This window comes from Mustela nivalis (genome assembly GCF_964662115.1).
Source record: "Mustela nivalis genome assembly, chromosome: 2".
NCBI classification, from domain to species: Eukaryota; Metazoa; Chordata; class Mammalia; order Carnivora; family Mustelidae; genus Mustela; species Mustela nivalis.
Window position 1 is genome coordinate 57314584 of NC_139021.1, and position 16260 is coordinate 57330843.

The following is a 16260-nucleotide window of genomic DNA, read 5'->3' on the forward strand; positions in this document are numbered from 1 at the left end:
ATAAAGGACACTGAAAGTGGAATATAGAGACCCAGTGTTAAACCAGGCAGGAGGGTAGAAATGAGCTTTGGTAAGACTAGAGAGGGAGGGGTTGAGGTCTGGTTGGGTGGGGCAGAAGAAGAGAAAATGCCTTCTTATGATAAATGCTGGGCATTGGTTAAACTAATGAAACTGATTCTACTTTATAGAAGTAGATAGTTAAAGGAATTTGATTAAAAAAATTCCCTCAACCCTCAAAAATAACTACAAAATATGGAAACACATTACATTACAAAATACCAAAGTAAGGTCTGAAGCTTTTTTTTAAAAATTTATTTATTTATTTATTTATTTGACACAGAGAGGGATCACAAGTAGGCAGAGAGGAAGGCAGAGAGAGAGAGAGAGAGGAGGAAGCAGGCTCCCCGCTGAGCAGAGAGCCCAATGCGGGACTCGATCCCAGGACCCTGGGATCACAACCTGAGCCGAAGGCAGCGGCTTAACCCACTGAGCCACCCAGGCACCCATTTTTTTTTTTTTTTTAATGCTTAAAAGAAGATAGCTTGGGTGGCTCAGTGTGCTAAGGCCTCTGCTTTTGGCTCGGGTCATGATCCCAGTGTCCTGGGATCGAGCCCCGCATCTGAGGGGGTCTCTGCTCAGCGGGGAGCCTGCTTTCCCTACCCCATCTGCCTTCTTGTGATCTCTCTCTCTCAAATACATAAATAAAATATTTTTAAAAAAATGCTTGAAAGAAGATAATGAAGACTTCCCTCAGGTAAAATGAGAACTACCTTTCATGTAGGTGGGAGAGAAAAATTTCTATAAAAAGATGATGTAAAGTGGACTCTTTTTTTTTAGAGAGGATCATTGCCAATGACATAAATTTATTAACAAGAAAGTAAAAAAGGCCTCTCTTGACCCCTTTTCATCTTCCAATCAACCATCATTCTCCTTTCTCTTGCAATTAAATTCCCTGAGAGTTGTCTTAACTGAGAATTCCCAGTTTCTCTTCCTCCCTTCTCTCTTGAGTCCACAACTGCACACTCCCACCCCACCTCCACCGCACCTAAGCTGCTCTTATCAATGTCATCAGTGGTCATTTCTTGGTCACCATTTTACTTGTTCTAGCGGCAGTGTTTGGAATGCCTGACCACCTACTCTTCCTGGTCACACCCCATCTCTTGGTTTCAGGACCCTACATTTGTCTTGATTTCTTCAGGTGACTGCTTCTCCTTATGCATGCTGACTCCTCTTCATTTCTCCAACCTCTGTGTGCTGGAGGGTTCTCAGGACTCGGGCCACATCTATTTCTCTTTTTCTCCCCCTTTGGTTCATCTATATTCAAGGCTTCAGAAATCTCATCCAATCTCACAGATTGAAATACCATTTATATGCTGGTGGTATGGTTCCACATTTTATCTGCAGTAGTTGAATTCCAGACTACTTTCAGTCTCTACTCAACATACCACAAACTGAGCTCCAGAGAGTCACAACCCCGCTTCACTTCCTAGCCCCTCACCGGCTATTCCTGTAGTGTTCCTTCTGCCAGTAAATGGCATTGCCCATCTTCTCATTCAGGAATCACCAATTCTGTCCTGCTACACTGTTACATTAGTCTACCGCTGCTGTTGTGCTATAAAAGCAGAGCTGAGTGGTTGCAACATACGCCATATTTACTACTTGAAGAAATGACTACAGAAGAAATTTACCAACTGCTGTTGTAGTTGCTCTGGCCAAAAATCTAAGTGGTCATCTTTACTCTTTCTTTGCTTCATAATCTTAATCTGTTCCATCAGCAATTCCCTTCAAAATACTGTACATTCCGAATACAACCAACTGCTCATCACTGTTACTGCTACCCCTCTGTCAAAGCCAACATAATTTGTTATCTGGGTTACTGCAAGAAACTCCTAACTGAAGAAGTGCTTCGTAGCCTTGAAACCTCAATATATAAATTAATGAGGGCATGGATAAAAGATAATAATACATTCAGAATTTGAAGTAAAAGTACTTAAATATGACTAGCGTTTAGGAAAGAAAGTTCCAGTGCTTTAAATCTATGTATGGCTAAATCTGCGCTGTGAAATTGTACTTGACTTAAGTGCTTTGAAAATATTAGAGCTCTGTATAAATATAGTCGTATTCAAATGACCGTGTTGGGGGGACGGTCTAGTAAGGAAAATGAATAAAGTAGTATTGATTGTAAGATGGAAAAGTTGCATGTCCAGAGGACAGTTACATGGGGAAAAAATAGACTCATAAATGAACAAATCTGCCCCACCCAAAGAGGCTACTCCTCTCTAACCAATTGCTTCCAAGTAGGAAGTGGGCTTAATGTCTCTAGAACTTTCCCCTCTTGAGGATAATCTGGAAATACAGATGTATATGTAAAATGTATCAACTTTCACATTTGACAAATGATTTTTAAAAATGTAAAATTCTGTACAGTTCAATATCATGCAGAGCAAATTGAATATGCCCACTAATTAGAATGGTTGATGGACCTACAGTTTATGAATTCTAATGTAAGGTATTATTTTCATAATTACACTCACATGGATGTGGCATCTTCCTTCCTAATACCCACAGATGGTGGCAGGAAAGTGTTCTGGAGCCACATTTGCCCCAAACCTCCTACAGCAGACTTACCACACATGGGCTGCTGTTTTGTCCTCAACAATGGAAAATGCAAGAAACACATATTTTCAGATTAACCAATAGGACCCCAGGTAATGCATTCATCTAGACAGCCAGTAAATGAATATTCATTGGGAGGTCTTGGGTACTGTGAATTCAACAGTCAGTAGGGCAAACATGGACTTTATCTTAAAGTTTAGGGAAGAGACAGATAACAAAAAACACTAGCAAACAAATAAATGAATAATTGCCAACTGTAATACATCACAAAAATACATTATTATATAACAAATTATACATATATACAATGTATGTAATACATTATATTAAAAAGCTCCAGAAGAATCATGTGCTACTTAAAAGTTTGCTTCTTTTAAAGTTCCCTTAGTCAATCAAGTATATTCCCAAGTGAGCATGATTTCATGTTGCAGACCCAGAGGGCCCACATGATATTTTGTGAAACCAGGTATGGAATAATTTCAAGTGAAATTTTGTGATAGTGTAGAATTATCACTGGGATAATTTTTCCTTTGGGTTAACCCATTAATTTGTTCAATGTACAGTCTCTTGACAAACAAGTGGATATTTAAACCACGTAATATTTTCCTCAGCTCAGTTTTGTGTCCTAAACCATGATTGAAGAAATTTACCACTTGGGAAATTACTCCAGGATCTTCTGGGAAACTTTCAAGAAGATAGATGCTTAGCACAATCCTGGACTTATCAAATCAATATTAAGACTGGGGATCTTAAATGTGTGCTTACAAAATAGTTCTGTTCTCTTCTGATTAGAAATAATTAGCTAAAGCCTTTTTGCTGGAAAGGCATTTTGATTGCAGAAAACTTTGGGCCTCCCCTCTCCTCTCCTGTTCCTACTCACCCCCTGCCACACCACATGGAATGCTCAAGAAGAAGGGCATGTTTCTGATAGTTAACATTTATTAATTTTCACATGTAAGCACTTATATCAGTGTCCTTCTTCTATACTCTAGTCTGTTATTGACTGAAAAAAAAAAAAAAAAAAAAAAGAAAGGACCAATACCCAACTTTTGTAGCAACATGGACGGGACTGGAAGAGATTATTATGCTGAGTGAAATAAGTCAAGCAGAGAGAGTCAATTATCATATGGTTTCACTTATTTGTGGAGCATAACAAATAGCATGGAGGACATGGGGAGTTAGAGAGGAGAAGGGAGTTGGGGGAAATTGGAGGGTGAGGTGAACCATGAGAGACTATGGACTCTGAAAAACAATCTGAGGGTTTTGAAGGGGTGGGGGGTGGGAGGTTGGGGTACTAGGTGGTGGGTATTATAAAGGGCACGAATTGCATGGAGCACTGGGTGTGGTGAAAAATAATGAATACTGTTATGCTGAAAATAAAAAATAAATTTAAAAAAAAAAAAAAAAATTAAAAATAACATTTTGTCCTGAATATGCCTCACTGTCACAGATGCTAGATGTTAAACTCCATGAGAATATTTATAATGTGTAGTCAAGGAACACAGAATTATTGGAGAGAGAGAGAGAGAGATCATTGTGTATGTTGCTATACAAATGTGCTAACATCATTTGCTCTGAGAGTGACAATTTCAGAAGACAAGAACATGTATTCTGTGGTTACCTGGATATGAACACAGAAATAACATGGTATTCACAGAGCTTATTTAGACATCATGGGAAATCTAAGTGGCTTTATTACTAAGATATTACAAATAACATGGGAAGAAAAATATACAGAACTTTCTGAAAATCTAAAACCTTAAAGAAAAAGATACAAAATTTAAAAAGATCCTGCCCCTCTCTCTGCTCGGCGGGGAGCCTGCTTCCTCCTCTCTCTCTGCCTGCCTCTCTGCCTACTTGTGATCTCTGTCTGTCAAATAAATAAATAAAAATCTAAAAAAAAAAAAAAAAAAAAAAAAGACCCTGCCCTAGGCCTGTGGGGTGGGTGTCTTTTTATGATAATCTGTGACCAGCAAGGAATAACTAACCAGACCCTAAAAAGGAAGTAAACCATTTAAGGTGCTCAATGGTGATATCAATAGAAATGTTTAAAAGGATTTAAGTACCCTGGTTAGCTTTCTATAAAAGACCAACCCTAAAGGCCCTTACTGTCAACCCTATGGGGACCCCTTTCACTCTTGAGAACTTTTTCTGTATCTTCACATAATAAACTTCTATCGCTTTATTCACTCTCCTTTGTCTGCGAGATTCATTCGTTGACTCTGCAGGTCAAGAACCTAGCTCTCCCGCATCGTATCTGTCTTTCTATCTACCCATGCTTTCACTGTCTCTCTCTATCAAATAAATACATAAAATCTTTAAAAAAACACAACTTTCTCTTCTGCTAATACCATCATTTGTGTTTCTATTGTCTGATTTATCTTTGCTACATATCCTATTTTTCTGCTTCCTTATATGTCTGATACTTTTGATGTCAAACATCACGAATTTTATGTTGTTAAAAAAATAAAATAAAATAAAAAGGCAATCACTTTCCACTATAATGACACTGAACCTGAATTTAAAACACATAGATGTGACCAATATGCAATTCATGAGGATAAAAGATTATGATTCAAATCAGCAGAAGGTGCCTGCCAATTCTGCAAACTTAACTTTAGGATGCATTCACAGAAGTAGAATAAATGGAGAACGATTTGTCATTGCTACTCTGCACTTCTCAGATCACATAAATTCTAGGCACCTCACTGTAAGAAGAGCACATATGTATTGGAACCCAACTGGAATGACAACAGGATGAAAGGACATTCCTTGCTCAGAGCCACTCTGCTTCCATTTCCCAAAACAATTTAATGGACACCATTCATGTGTGTATGTAAAACAGCATGGAGTAAAAAGTGTGAGGGGAGTACACTGATTTTCTATTTATTTAATAGTACGATAGTACGATTCTTACCTTTTTCAGTATTTTTAGAAGGCAAATATCTCTTTGCAACCTTCCCTGATAGGCTATGTTGGCCATACTCTGCATGCAAGAGGAGGCATATATAGATACTTAACACAAAGCAGCTAACGGCTAAAAAAAAGCTGGGTGATTTGAGGTTAAGGGTCTGAGACATCAATGTTCACAGTTCTCAAAGACTTGACGCACTATCACAATGCAGAGTTTTCCTATATGGTTACCAAGGGTAGAAAGAATACTGGGAATAAGATTTGATTCCATGTGCAGAAATACTTTCTAATATTCAATGAGGTCCTCAGATCAAATATATGTAGAGAAATACCTTAGCCAGTGGTCTCAAGAGCAGGAGATGCATACAGGAAGGGGAGCATGTAACATATGGCCTTTCAAAGCATGGGCTTTTTTGTCCTATAGAACTCCTTCTCATCGTTTCGGTTTACCTGCTGGGTAATGTTGGGAAAGTTATTTATACTCTCCAAGTTCAAAGTTTCCTGTTTCTAAATGAGAAAAATTGTCTTCATATTTCAAGACTTCTTTGATGGTTAGACAAGATCATGACAGGAAGACTATTAACACAGCCCTAGGAGGACAATGGTGTAGTTAATGGTAGACATTATTATCACTGGGGATGCAGGCACTGGAATGGTGGTGATGACGAGTGAACTAGAAGGCTACCTAAAATGTGAAGCAGTGTAAAGTGCGCTTTTGATCATGTTATCTGGCAGCCTAAAGTTTAAGAGACTCCAAGCTTTAATCTCAACAAAGCAGGCATCAGATAAAGTGAAAACAGATAAACCCTGAAGCAACTAAATAATCAGAAACAGAATTGCATATAGATAATAAGGAGTTTGCTTTCAGAGGAATTAACATCAGACGGTGAAAGATAAAAATTAGAGAATATTTTAGATATCTTAAAACTTACTAATTCCCCTCCTTAAATCCCTCTTTAATATATGTTTTATCTTTAAATTTTAAGATCATTTGTTGATGGATTCTAGTAAGAATTCTCCTTCCCACGGAAATATAATATCCATCACCTACTACTTAATACTGGAAATATGAGCCAGGAAGACATTTCAATGTGTGGCTAATTTTTTTCACCAACTCAGTGTCGCAATAATCTAAAAACTGATTTCTTGATTGTTAAACTATCCTGTGATACACAGGCATAGCTCACATCTTGCCAGTGACCACGTGGTCAGAAGAATTCAAATGCCTTTCCGCCTACCTACTGCCTGCAGAAAACATGATCTCGCTGGAATGCAGAGAGAGAGATTTGGTAGAACGTTCACATTTAATGAAATTATAAGACATGAATTTGATGCACTTTTTAGGAGAGAAAAATAATTGTGTCCTGAAGCAACATTTCTCAACTGTTTCAGTTTGGAGTATGTGGTGTGAAATTTTAAGAGTCATGAAAAGTTTATTCTAAAAACACAACTTGTTGGGCATTATTCCATATTCACCTAAAAAAAAAAAAATGTTTGGTACCTGATGTAGACACTATGGATAACAGGCTGGAAACGTTTGAACCTCATGCCTCAAGTCTGTGATATATTTTATGCCAAGCATTTTCCTTGACCAGTTTAAGCTGTTAGTCTTGATTTTTCTCTAACCCCTAACTACACCATTCTTCAGAAATTCTCATAGACTATTAAACATCTCATGTTCATAACTATTTAATGGCCACTGACTAGTACATGCTTTTTAGATATGTTAAGTTCTGTGAATGTTACAAAAATTAAAAAATTAAAACATTAAAAAAAAATAGATATGTTAAGTTCAAGACACCAGCCCAGAGCCAGACTAGTCAACCCCTATTATTCTGAAATCCTCTGATTAGCTTTCAAAAAACCTTATCCTGAGCATATCCAATGAACAAGGTGGGCTTGGTCTTACCCAGGCCCCTGAAACAGATTTGGATTTGTGTGGATTTAAGCCTCAGCACTTATTAAAAAAAAAAAAAAAAAGTACATGAAACTTTCTTATAAAGACTCTTGAGTATATTCCCAGACATAAAATCATCCATCCATACTGCCTCTGTGACACTACCTTACCCCTATTATGCAAAGTGGTTCATGTTGATTACCAAAGTATACTCCTATCCAAAAATGTTTATAGTAGAAGAATGTTCCCTCCCACAAACTAGCTACTTTTCCTAACCTTTGTAGAGGTGTACCCTGGATAATAAACCTCCAGCCACTGAATGACTACCTGAAAACTGCTCTTGATTTTGTGTTCTTCAATCTGAGAAACCCAGCTGTCCTTCACCTTGAAGCCAGAACAAACTCTCTGAAATTCAAATGAATTATATAACCTTCCTGCTTAAAATATTCAGTAACTTCCCTTGATTTTATAATAAAACTAAACAAGTTTTTGCCTGCCTTCTCCAGTCTTATCAAACATCATTTTTTTTCTCTCATACACAACATCCAAGTCATACTGAATTTTTACCCTTGCCTTCAATGTACCATTCACCTCTTAGAGCACCCTACCACACCTACTCTACCTTCCCTACTTCAACACCTTCAGCTTAAGTCTGGGCTAAATATGTTTCTTGTAATCCCAGAACACCCTGTATATTTTCCTACTTTAGCACCTAACTCACAGCATTTGCACTTACTTATCTGCTCACAGTTCTTCCTAAAAAGAGTGTCTTTCTGCTCCCCATTGAATGCCCCAGCCCAGTGCCAGGCACAAGAGTAAATATTGTGGAATGAAGGATAGAATAATGAATGACTCTTGCCCATCAGACCACTATAGCCACATGTTCTTTACATGTGGCTATAGTGGTCTGAATGCCCAGAAAATGTTAGAAGACTTCATTCAGGTGTTCCACAAATATTTATTGAGTCTTCTCTGTGGAACAGATATGAAGCTAGGTTCTACAAATACTCAGCAAGAATACAATAGATTTATTTTTCTACACTGTTGTATGTGGTCAAATATCATTTGCCCTCAAAAAAGCAGTGTTGTGGGGCACCTGGGTGGCTCAGTGGGTTGAAGCCTCTGCCTTCAGCTCAGGTCATGATCCCAGGGTCCTGGGATGGAGCCCCGCATCCGGCTCTCTGCTTGGCAGGGAGCCTGCTTCCTTTCCTCTCTCTCTGCCTGCCTCTCTGCCTGCTTGTGATCTCTGTCTGTTAAATAAATAATTAAAAAAAAAAGCAGTGTTGTAATACTAGGAAATATAGTTGACATATATGTATGGACTTCATGAGATTCACGGCTTTTCTGTCTACCACCTAAGGTAAGGTAAGGTTCTGAATCATACTGTGTTAATGTTTCCATTTGCACTTTAGAGATTGAATTCAGAATGGTCACAAAGAAAATGTTCTCAACCTTCAGCTGGCTCCATACATGAAGAGTTGAACATTCATATATAAGTAACAGTAAGTAATATTAAGCAACATGCACCTTGGAAGAAAATTCCTACAAAATGTGCCCAGTCTCTGTTAGAAGCCAAGACACTTAAAAGGCTCTACATCTATGAGAACAGGAATGTGGAGTTCCAAAAGCTATGGAGTTCCAAAAGCTATGAGAAAGACTGTCAGCAGTCTTTCTCAGTTCACTGCTGGCTGGCAAACAGGTCTCAGGAGGCTTTCTAGTAGTAGCTTTCTAGTAGTCATAAAAGCATTCATCGAAAAGATTTAGGTTAGACACATCAAATTTCTCATGTTTATAACAAGAAAATTGAGCTATCCTTCCCAAATGAGAGGAAAATGTGCCATCTGGGACAATATAGGGTTTCATTAAAAAAAAAAAAAAAAGACAAGGATAGACATCACAAATGCTTGGTAAACTACTGAATAAAGAAAAAAAAAGGAGTTTAACATCATCAACATTCTCTTCCACATAAGGCCCAAATGAACAAAATCAGCATTTTCATTATTCCTGCCTGAGTCATAAATTATAGTAAGCAAATAGTTTTTTGGCTATTTCCAAGGATGGATTAATCTATTCTCCATTCATTCATTGGAGTCATGCTTTCTGTTACTTTACTACCTGCCATGACTTGGTAACTAGTACTTTTTTCTTTTTCAGAAAAGTCTAAGAAGCCTTAAGTCCTTTTAGCTCTGCAAATGATACTTGCAGACACCAAACAAATGAAATGGATCACATTATCAACAGAGTCAAATTATGTTACACTTTCTCAGCTTTAAGTTTCTTGGTTCATATCTGTCATTATTTTTTTTTTAAAGATTTTATTTATTTATCAGAGAGAGAGAGAGGGAGAAAGCGAGCACAGGCAGACAGAATGGCAGGCAGAGGCAGAGGGAGAAGCAGGCTCCCTGCCGAGCAAGGAGCCCGATGTGGGACTCGATCCCAGGACGCTGGGATCATGACCTGAGCCGAAGGCAGCTGCTTAACCAACTGAGCCACCCAGGCGTCCCTGTCATTATCTTTTCATTGTCCCTCACCTCTTTTTCCATTTTGTACACCGACTACAAAGACTGATTCCACACGCCATGCTTCAGTTAGCTGTTCATACCTGTTGTTGCATAGAGGCAGGTGTCTGACTCCTTCTTACCTAAAGAAGTGGCACTGTTAACTCAGTGATTGCCATTTCCCCAGTCAACTTCATTGACAATTTGAAATACATCAACTTCTAGGGCCATCTTTCCAAAATGCAGCTCTGACGCTACTCTAAAACTTCGATAGCCTCCTTAATCACTTTTCTATGAAGTGATTCTCAGTATTTTCTCAAACTCCTCAAAAATATGGCTAACACATTATACTCCTCCTCCTCTGGTGATTTTGTGCATGCATTGCTTTATCTGCTATCAGTCAACGCTTCCGCTTCTTGGACATCTATCTCAAATGTCCCTCCTCCAAAGAACCTTTCTTGATTTTGCCAATAAGAGATTATCACTTCTTTCTTTGATTTCTCCATGATATTTATCTGTACCTCACTGATTACATCAATCCTACACAACAGTGCATTATATTCAGTATAATGCTGAATTATATGCTTAGTGTTTTCTTTCTTTTTTTGGTTTCTCATGGTTTTGTTTATTACTCTAAAGACAAAGATTTCTGTTATCAATGGATCTCATCCTCTTATGGAAGGAACTCAACATTTTTAAGATCAATTTATTCAATTGACCTGTATTCAAGGAATATCTTACAAATTCTACTCTATGTGTGAGTCTTGCAATTTCATTCTTTGGGGGAGATAATTCTTATTCTAAGAAACTAGTGTGGTTTGTGGTTTAGAGTCATGGTTTAAGCTGCCCTTAGAAGAATGAAAAACAGCTGGTGTCCAAGAAGCTCTGGAAATTTGTCAATAAACTAATTGTGGAACAGAAGCCAAGAGTAAAGAAGTTTGACTTGCATATCTTAAGCCCTATCTATTGTATTACTATTTTTTTAAAGATACTGTGTTTAGAAAATTAGATATTTTAAATATGTATTTTTTACTAAAATCATGGACAAAATATCCAAAAAAATATTATATAACTGTAACATAAATGTCAACACTCCATTTAAATTATTTCTACTTTATTTAGTCAAAGGTACACTGAAATAACCAAGTACTTAAAAGGAGATAAAATCATTTAATTTTGAGGGATTATTTTAGAATTTAGGAAAAATTTTTGTTTTAAACTTTAGGTGAATGTGATAAAATATCATTATACATGATAATAAAATTTCCATTAAAATATATATCAAAATTGATGCTACTTGTAAACATATAATGATTCATAGAGACTTCAATTAAATCATCAAATACATGTTGATCACTGTCTATACTCAAGAACTGGTTCAAAACAAATAGAGATACAAAGGTGAATAAAAATAGATTTAGCACCCAAAAATCTTGCAAGAACTAAAGAAATAAGTATAGATTTTGATATTGATAAGAGCAAAATAGCAGACATGAAGGGTTATTTATAGCAGTTAAAAGAACAAGAAATTGATGAGGTGCCTGCATGGCTTAGTTAGTTAAGTGACGGACTGTTGATTTTGGCTCAGGTCATGATCTCAGGGTCCTGAGATTGAGCCTCCAATAGGGCTCCCTGCTTGGGGTGTGGAGCCTGTTTAAGATTCTGTCTCCCTCTGTCCTTCCCCCTTTAAAAAAAAAAAAAAAGGAAAAATTGAATATGGTCGTGAGGGTAAAAAAAAAATCAATAAAGGATATAGCATTCTGACAAAACTTGAAGGTCAGGGTTGTAAATCATGAAATAAGTTAAGGAAGAGAAAGATGAAGAGAGACAGCCTGGAAAGAAGGTTCAGAGAGAAAAGTTGCGGATGAAAGGAATCCCCATCTTGCCAGCACGTTTAACAAAAGCCCTGAGCTAAAGACCATCTTCAAGGAGGTTCCCGCAGCTACTATCACACACTGATGAGGACTTAAACACGTGGCTAGTGGTCCTGGTGAGCTAAGGGTCCTAAGTGTTTAATTTACATAATAAGTGTTAGGAATGGAGCTCACTTTCCGACTGCTCACAGTCCAAATCAATGCTGAACAGGTATGTGGTAAATTGAGATCTATATTTTTCGCCTGGCCTAGAGATTAGTCATTTACGGTTTGTGCTCCAACCTCCAAGTAGCCTCTTACATTGTAGTTCCCTCAATGAGTCTTCATGAAGGATCCATGTGACTTATTTCAGACGAGATCGGGCGCGTTCAGGGTGGTATGGCCATAGACCATGTGACTTATTTCAATGACTTCATTTATTCAGTCTTTCTAACTTACAATTTCATTAAATTGAACACAGTTTTCTAACCAAACTAATCAGTTTTGTCCTTCTCAGGGCCTTTTCCATTGCTCTTCCCTCTACCTGGCAAGTTCTTCGCTCATCTATCAGTGTGGTGGACTCCCTCACCTCTCTCCAGGACACTCTTAGTGAGGCCTTTCCTGGCCATCCTATTAAATTTCACAATCTCACCACAACCTACTTTATTTTTCTTAACAACCTTATCACCTTCTAATGTACTATGTACTTTTAAAATTTATCTTATTTATTGTCTGGTTTTCTACCCAGGAAGCCAAGAACTGTCTATTTTATTCATGAATGTAACCCAGTGTTTAGAATAGTGTCTGACATATAGTAAGTGCTCAATAAATAATAAATGAGTAAGTACATGGGCAAATATGCAGTATTTACATGACAATTTGATACAGTTATATTTAATTTTATAGAACTTACTGTTCCAATTACTACTTCTCATTACCTTAACTGAGTGAAGGAGGATTTATAAAACATCTACTGACATAACCAGCACTGTATCTGGTTCTTACAAAATAAATCATATCTTAGCTCCTATATTGAGAAATAAGAATAGAATAGAATATAAATACTACAAGATTTCAGAAGGCATTTTAAAGGAGGAACAAAGATACCCTGACACCTGGCATTTTAAAGGAGGAACAAAGATACCCTGACACCTTCAGGGGCTCCCCCCAGTGGAGCATTTAATAAACTTAGCCAATGGAAAGATGCTTTCCAACACAAGCATTGGCTTTGAAATTCCATAGATCTAAATTCTAACTCCATTAATACCATTCACTGTCCATGCCACCTTGGCCTACTCATTAACTTTTCTAGGTCTACATGATTTTGATTGTAAAATGAAGATCACAATCTCAACATCATAGGGAGAATGTGAGCTATCAAATGAGATCATCTACAGAAACAATTAGCCAAGTCATTGACACATAGAAAAAAATTAAATAAATGCGTGTGGAATGAATGAATACTAGATCAGTGGGGGAAAATATAGCCAGAAAGGATGTGGCTATTTCAACCATTTATACTGTGTTGTACCCCACCTTTACTCATGATGATCCCTCTGCCTTCAATATCATTAGAATAGTGAATTGCATTATATATAGGTTGGTTATTATCTATATTATAAAATATTGTAATATTTTAAAGATAAGGAAATGGAATCTCACACACATTAAGTAACTTGTCCAAAGTCACAAAGTAAGCAACAGTGTTAGGGTTTGAACGCAGAAGAGCTCACCTCTAAAACACTTCAGCTGTCTTCACCCTACTTTTGTCTACATAGTGTTGTGATTGGCACCAGGAATTATTTCCTAAACCTACAGTCTATATATTATACTTTTCTAATCTCATTTAGAATCTTATATATATTTCTCTTCTAATTTATGGTAACTAAAAAACTTATTTGTTCTTTTTTCTATATCCATATATCACCTTCTAGAAAGTGCTGTTTATTGGAGGTCTATTTTGTTAGGCTCTGATCTACTTGCTCAGTCCTTCAACTCATACTTTCCTGATTACAACCCTATATGGCAGGTACTATGTTTATCCTCATATAAAAGATGATGAAAATGAAATGAAATGTTCATACAGGTTGTATTTCAGGACTGAGGTTTGAACGCAAACATTTAGATTCCAAAGTCCATTTCTTTACCATGAGGGTATAATGCTATTCCTAAACCAGGACTGATTATATCTCCTCTTCCAATTCCTTTACAGAAAACTCCTAGGAAATTGCATTTTCATAGAATCTAAATTGTACTTCTATGAACTATGACTCTCTTACTTTTGGCAAGTCTATTTTCCCTCTAACTTTGACTTCTGCCATCAGTCAAACTTAAAAAGCTTATTTAAGTAGAAGAGATGAATTGAGAAACTGAGAAAAATACCAAATTTTAGGTCACTTATAAAAAGTTGTTAGTGGTACCACCTCCTCTCCCCAACTTAGAAAAACCAGGCTGTGATCATCATTGCCTTAAAGGAGTGTCAAGCTGTGCTCTTAGAAGGTACTGGACTCTAAACCATAAGCTTACATAAATACAAAACACAAAATAAAGCAACTTAAAAAAGCACAGCTATCCTTTCAGTATCAACTGAAGGGTTTTGTTTTATTTTTTACTTCCTAAGTATTCTTAAGTAGAGTGATTTAAACATAGAGTGCCTATTTTTAAAAGAGCAAAGAATGTGTTCATGGCAAGTTGGAACAGCGTGCAAGTGTGCTGGCTTCACTGTTATCTGAACGACAAAGCATTAAATCACAAAGAGGAAAAAGTCAGCATGTTCTCTGAAAACACAAATAGATTAGCATCAGGAAGAGCTTTGTCCCAGAAAGGGAAGAGACACCTACCCAAAGATAAATTATGTACACAAAACCTATAACTTAAAAAAATTTTTTCAAGAAATGTTTTAGCTGAAAAATATGACTATTAGTTACACAAACACAGAAATATTTCCATGTGAATATTTTTTAAAAAGTGTGTCTTTCAAATGTGGTCAGTCAACTCACCCCATTCTCTATCTCTGTTTCTTATGTAAGACCAGATTCATCAGTGGTTACGGAACTCACAAAACAAAATGAGAACCTCCCCTCCCTTTAATTCTATGATGCAACAAAATTTAAGCTTACTAGGCATATAAGAACCTTTCCTAACTTAAAATGTATAGCAGAGGGACACCTGGGTGGCTCAGTGGGTTAAAGCCTCTGCTTTCAGCTCAGGTCATGATCTCAGGGTCCTGGGATGGAGCCCCACATGGGGTTCTCCCCTCAGCAGGGAGCCTGCTTCCCCCTCTCTCTGCCTGCCTCTCTGCCTACTTGTGATCTCTTTCTCTCTCTCTCTGTCAAATAAATAAATAAAATCTTTAAAAAAAATGTATAGCAGAGCTCCATATCCCTTAACATATAAACACTCTTTAGGTTCTTCAACGAACAATTTAAATCCAGCATCCTCACTCGGAACTCAGAGAAAACAAATTCCTCTTACCATATATTCCATGTTTGCTGCCGGTGGGAACACCTTGCCCCGAACTTGATTATGGTAATCAAGAATGGCGATCATGTCATTCTGCGAAATGTAGCGCTTCCGCCTGGCTTTGGGGATATCCGCAGAATCTAGTTGTGCTTTCAGTGCTGCTTCAATATCAGTGAAATTATTGGTTGGCGGGGATGAGTCAGTGGAATTGAGTAAGACCACGGCACTTGCTTCACAGAGAAGGGAGAACAGGAGTGCACTGCTGACTGCAGAGACTGCTATCATTTTGAGGAATGGAGGAGGAGAGGCCACCAAGTGTACTTTGCTTTAAAGCAGAAAGATAGAGTTAGTACCTATGAGAAAAGAAAAAAACAGTGGGGGGTGGCAGTGAATATGAATTTACAAAGTTATCATTGGGGGCATCGCTGGATTTGATTTTCTCTGAAAAATTCAAAATATTGAACTCAAGTCTAGGAAACAACCTACAGTAGTTGTTATACATTTCCCTGTGTGTTATGAGGCAGATTCCTAAAAGAAACTTCCTATAGCTAGAGAAAAATAAACAACATGATTACTAACCCTAAAATGAATGTGGGCCATTTGCCCCAAATGCCTGAACCATGTAATACATTACTGCATATTTTCAGAGGGAAAACTTTAGGAATTGAAATTAATCTTGAGAGTGAGAAGGAAAAATGCATCACAGGTAACAACAGAGAATGTTCTGATAATGTGTCCCAGACATATATGGACACCAAGGGATAGAATACAAACCCAAAAAAAGTTATATTAAAGCCAATCTCATTTCTAAAAAAATAAGAATAAAAATGTAAGCTAGTATAAAACCAATGCATGCAAAATAAACTTGTTGAGCTAAAGAGCTTACCTCTGCAGAATGCCAAAATGAATATATTGTTCTTCCAAAAATTTAAAGTTCTTTGCTAGGTTGTAGCATGAACTCTTATAAGAGTGTGTCTTATTACAAGCTCTCAGAGAGCAAAACTCTGCAAGGTTTGAATGC

The 16260-nt window shown here is 37.2% G+C and overlaps 1 protein-coding gene across 2 annotated transcripts in view; it reads right to left on the reverse strand.

Annotated features, from left to right (window-relative positions):
* The window catches only part of PI15 (peptidase inhibitor 15), a 34598-nt gene extending 18343 nt beyond the window's left edge, over positions 1-16255 (reverse strand). The window contains exons 1-2 of one of the 2 annotated variants that reach the window (XM_082719813.1): positions 16126-16255; positions 15252-15564 (exon numbers count right to left, since the gene is read on the reverse strand). In XM_082719813.1, the coding sequence (XP_082575939.1) occupies positions 15252-15524 (273 nt within the window). In that variant the 5' untranslated portion in view covers positions 15525-15564; positions 16126-16255. Of the gene's footprint in view, positions 1-15251; positions 15593-16125 lie in introns of both variants that reach the window. The other variant, XM_082719812.1, reaches the window with a different exon arrangement.
* Between the last annotated feature and the right edge of the window lie 5 nt (positions 16256-16260).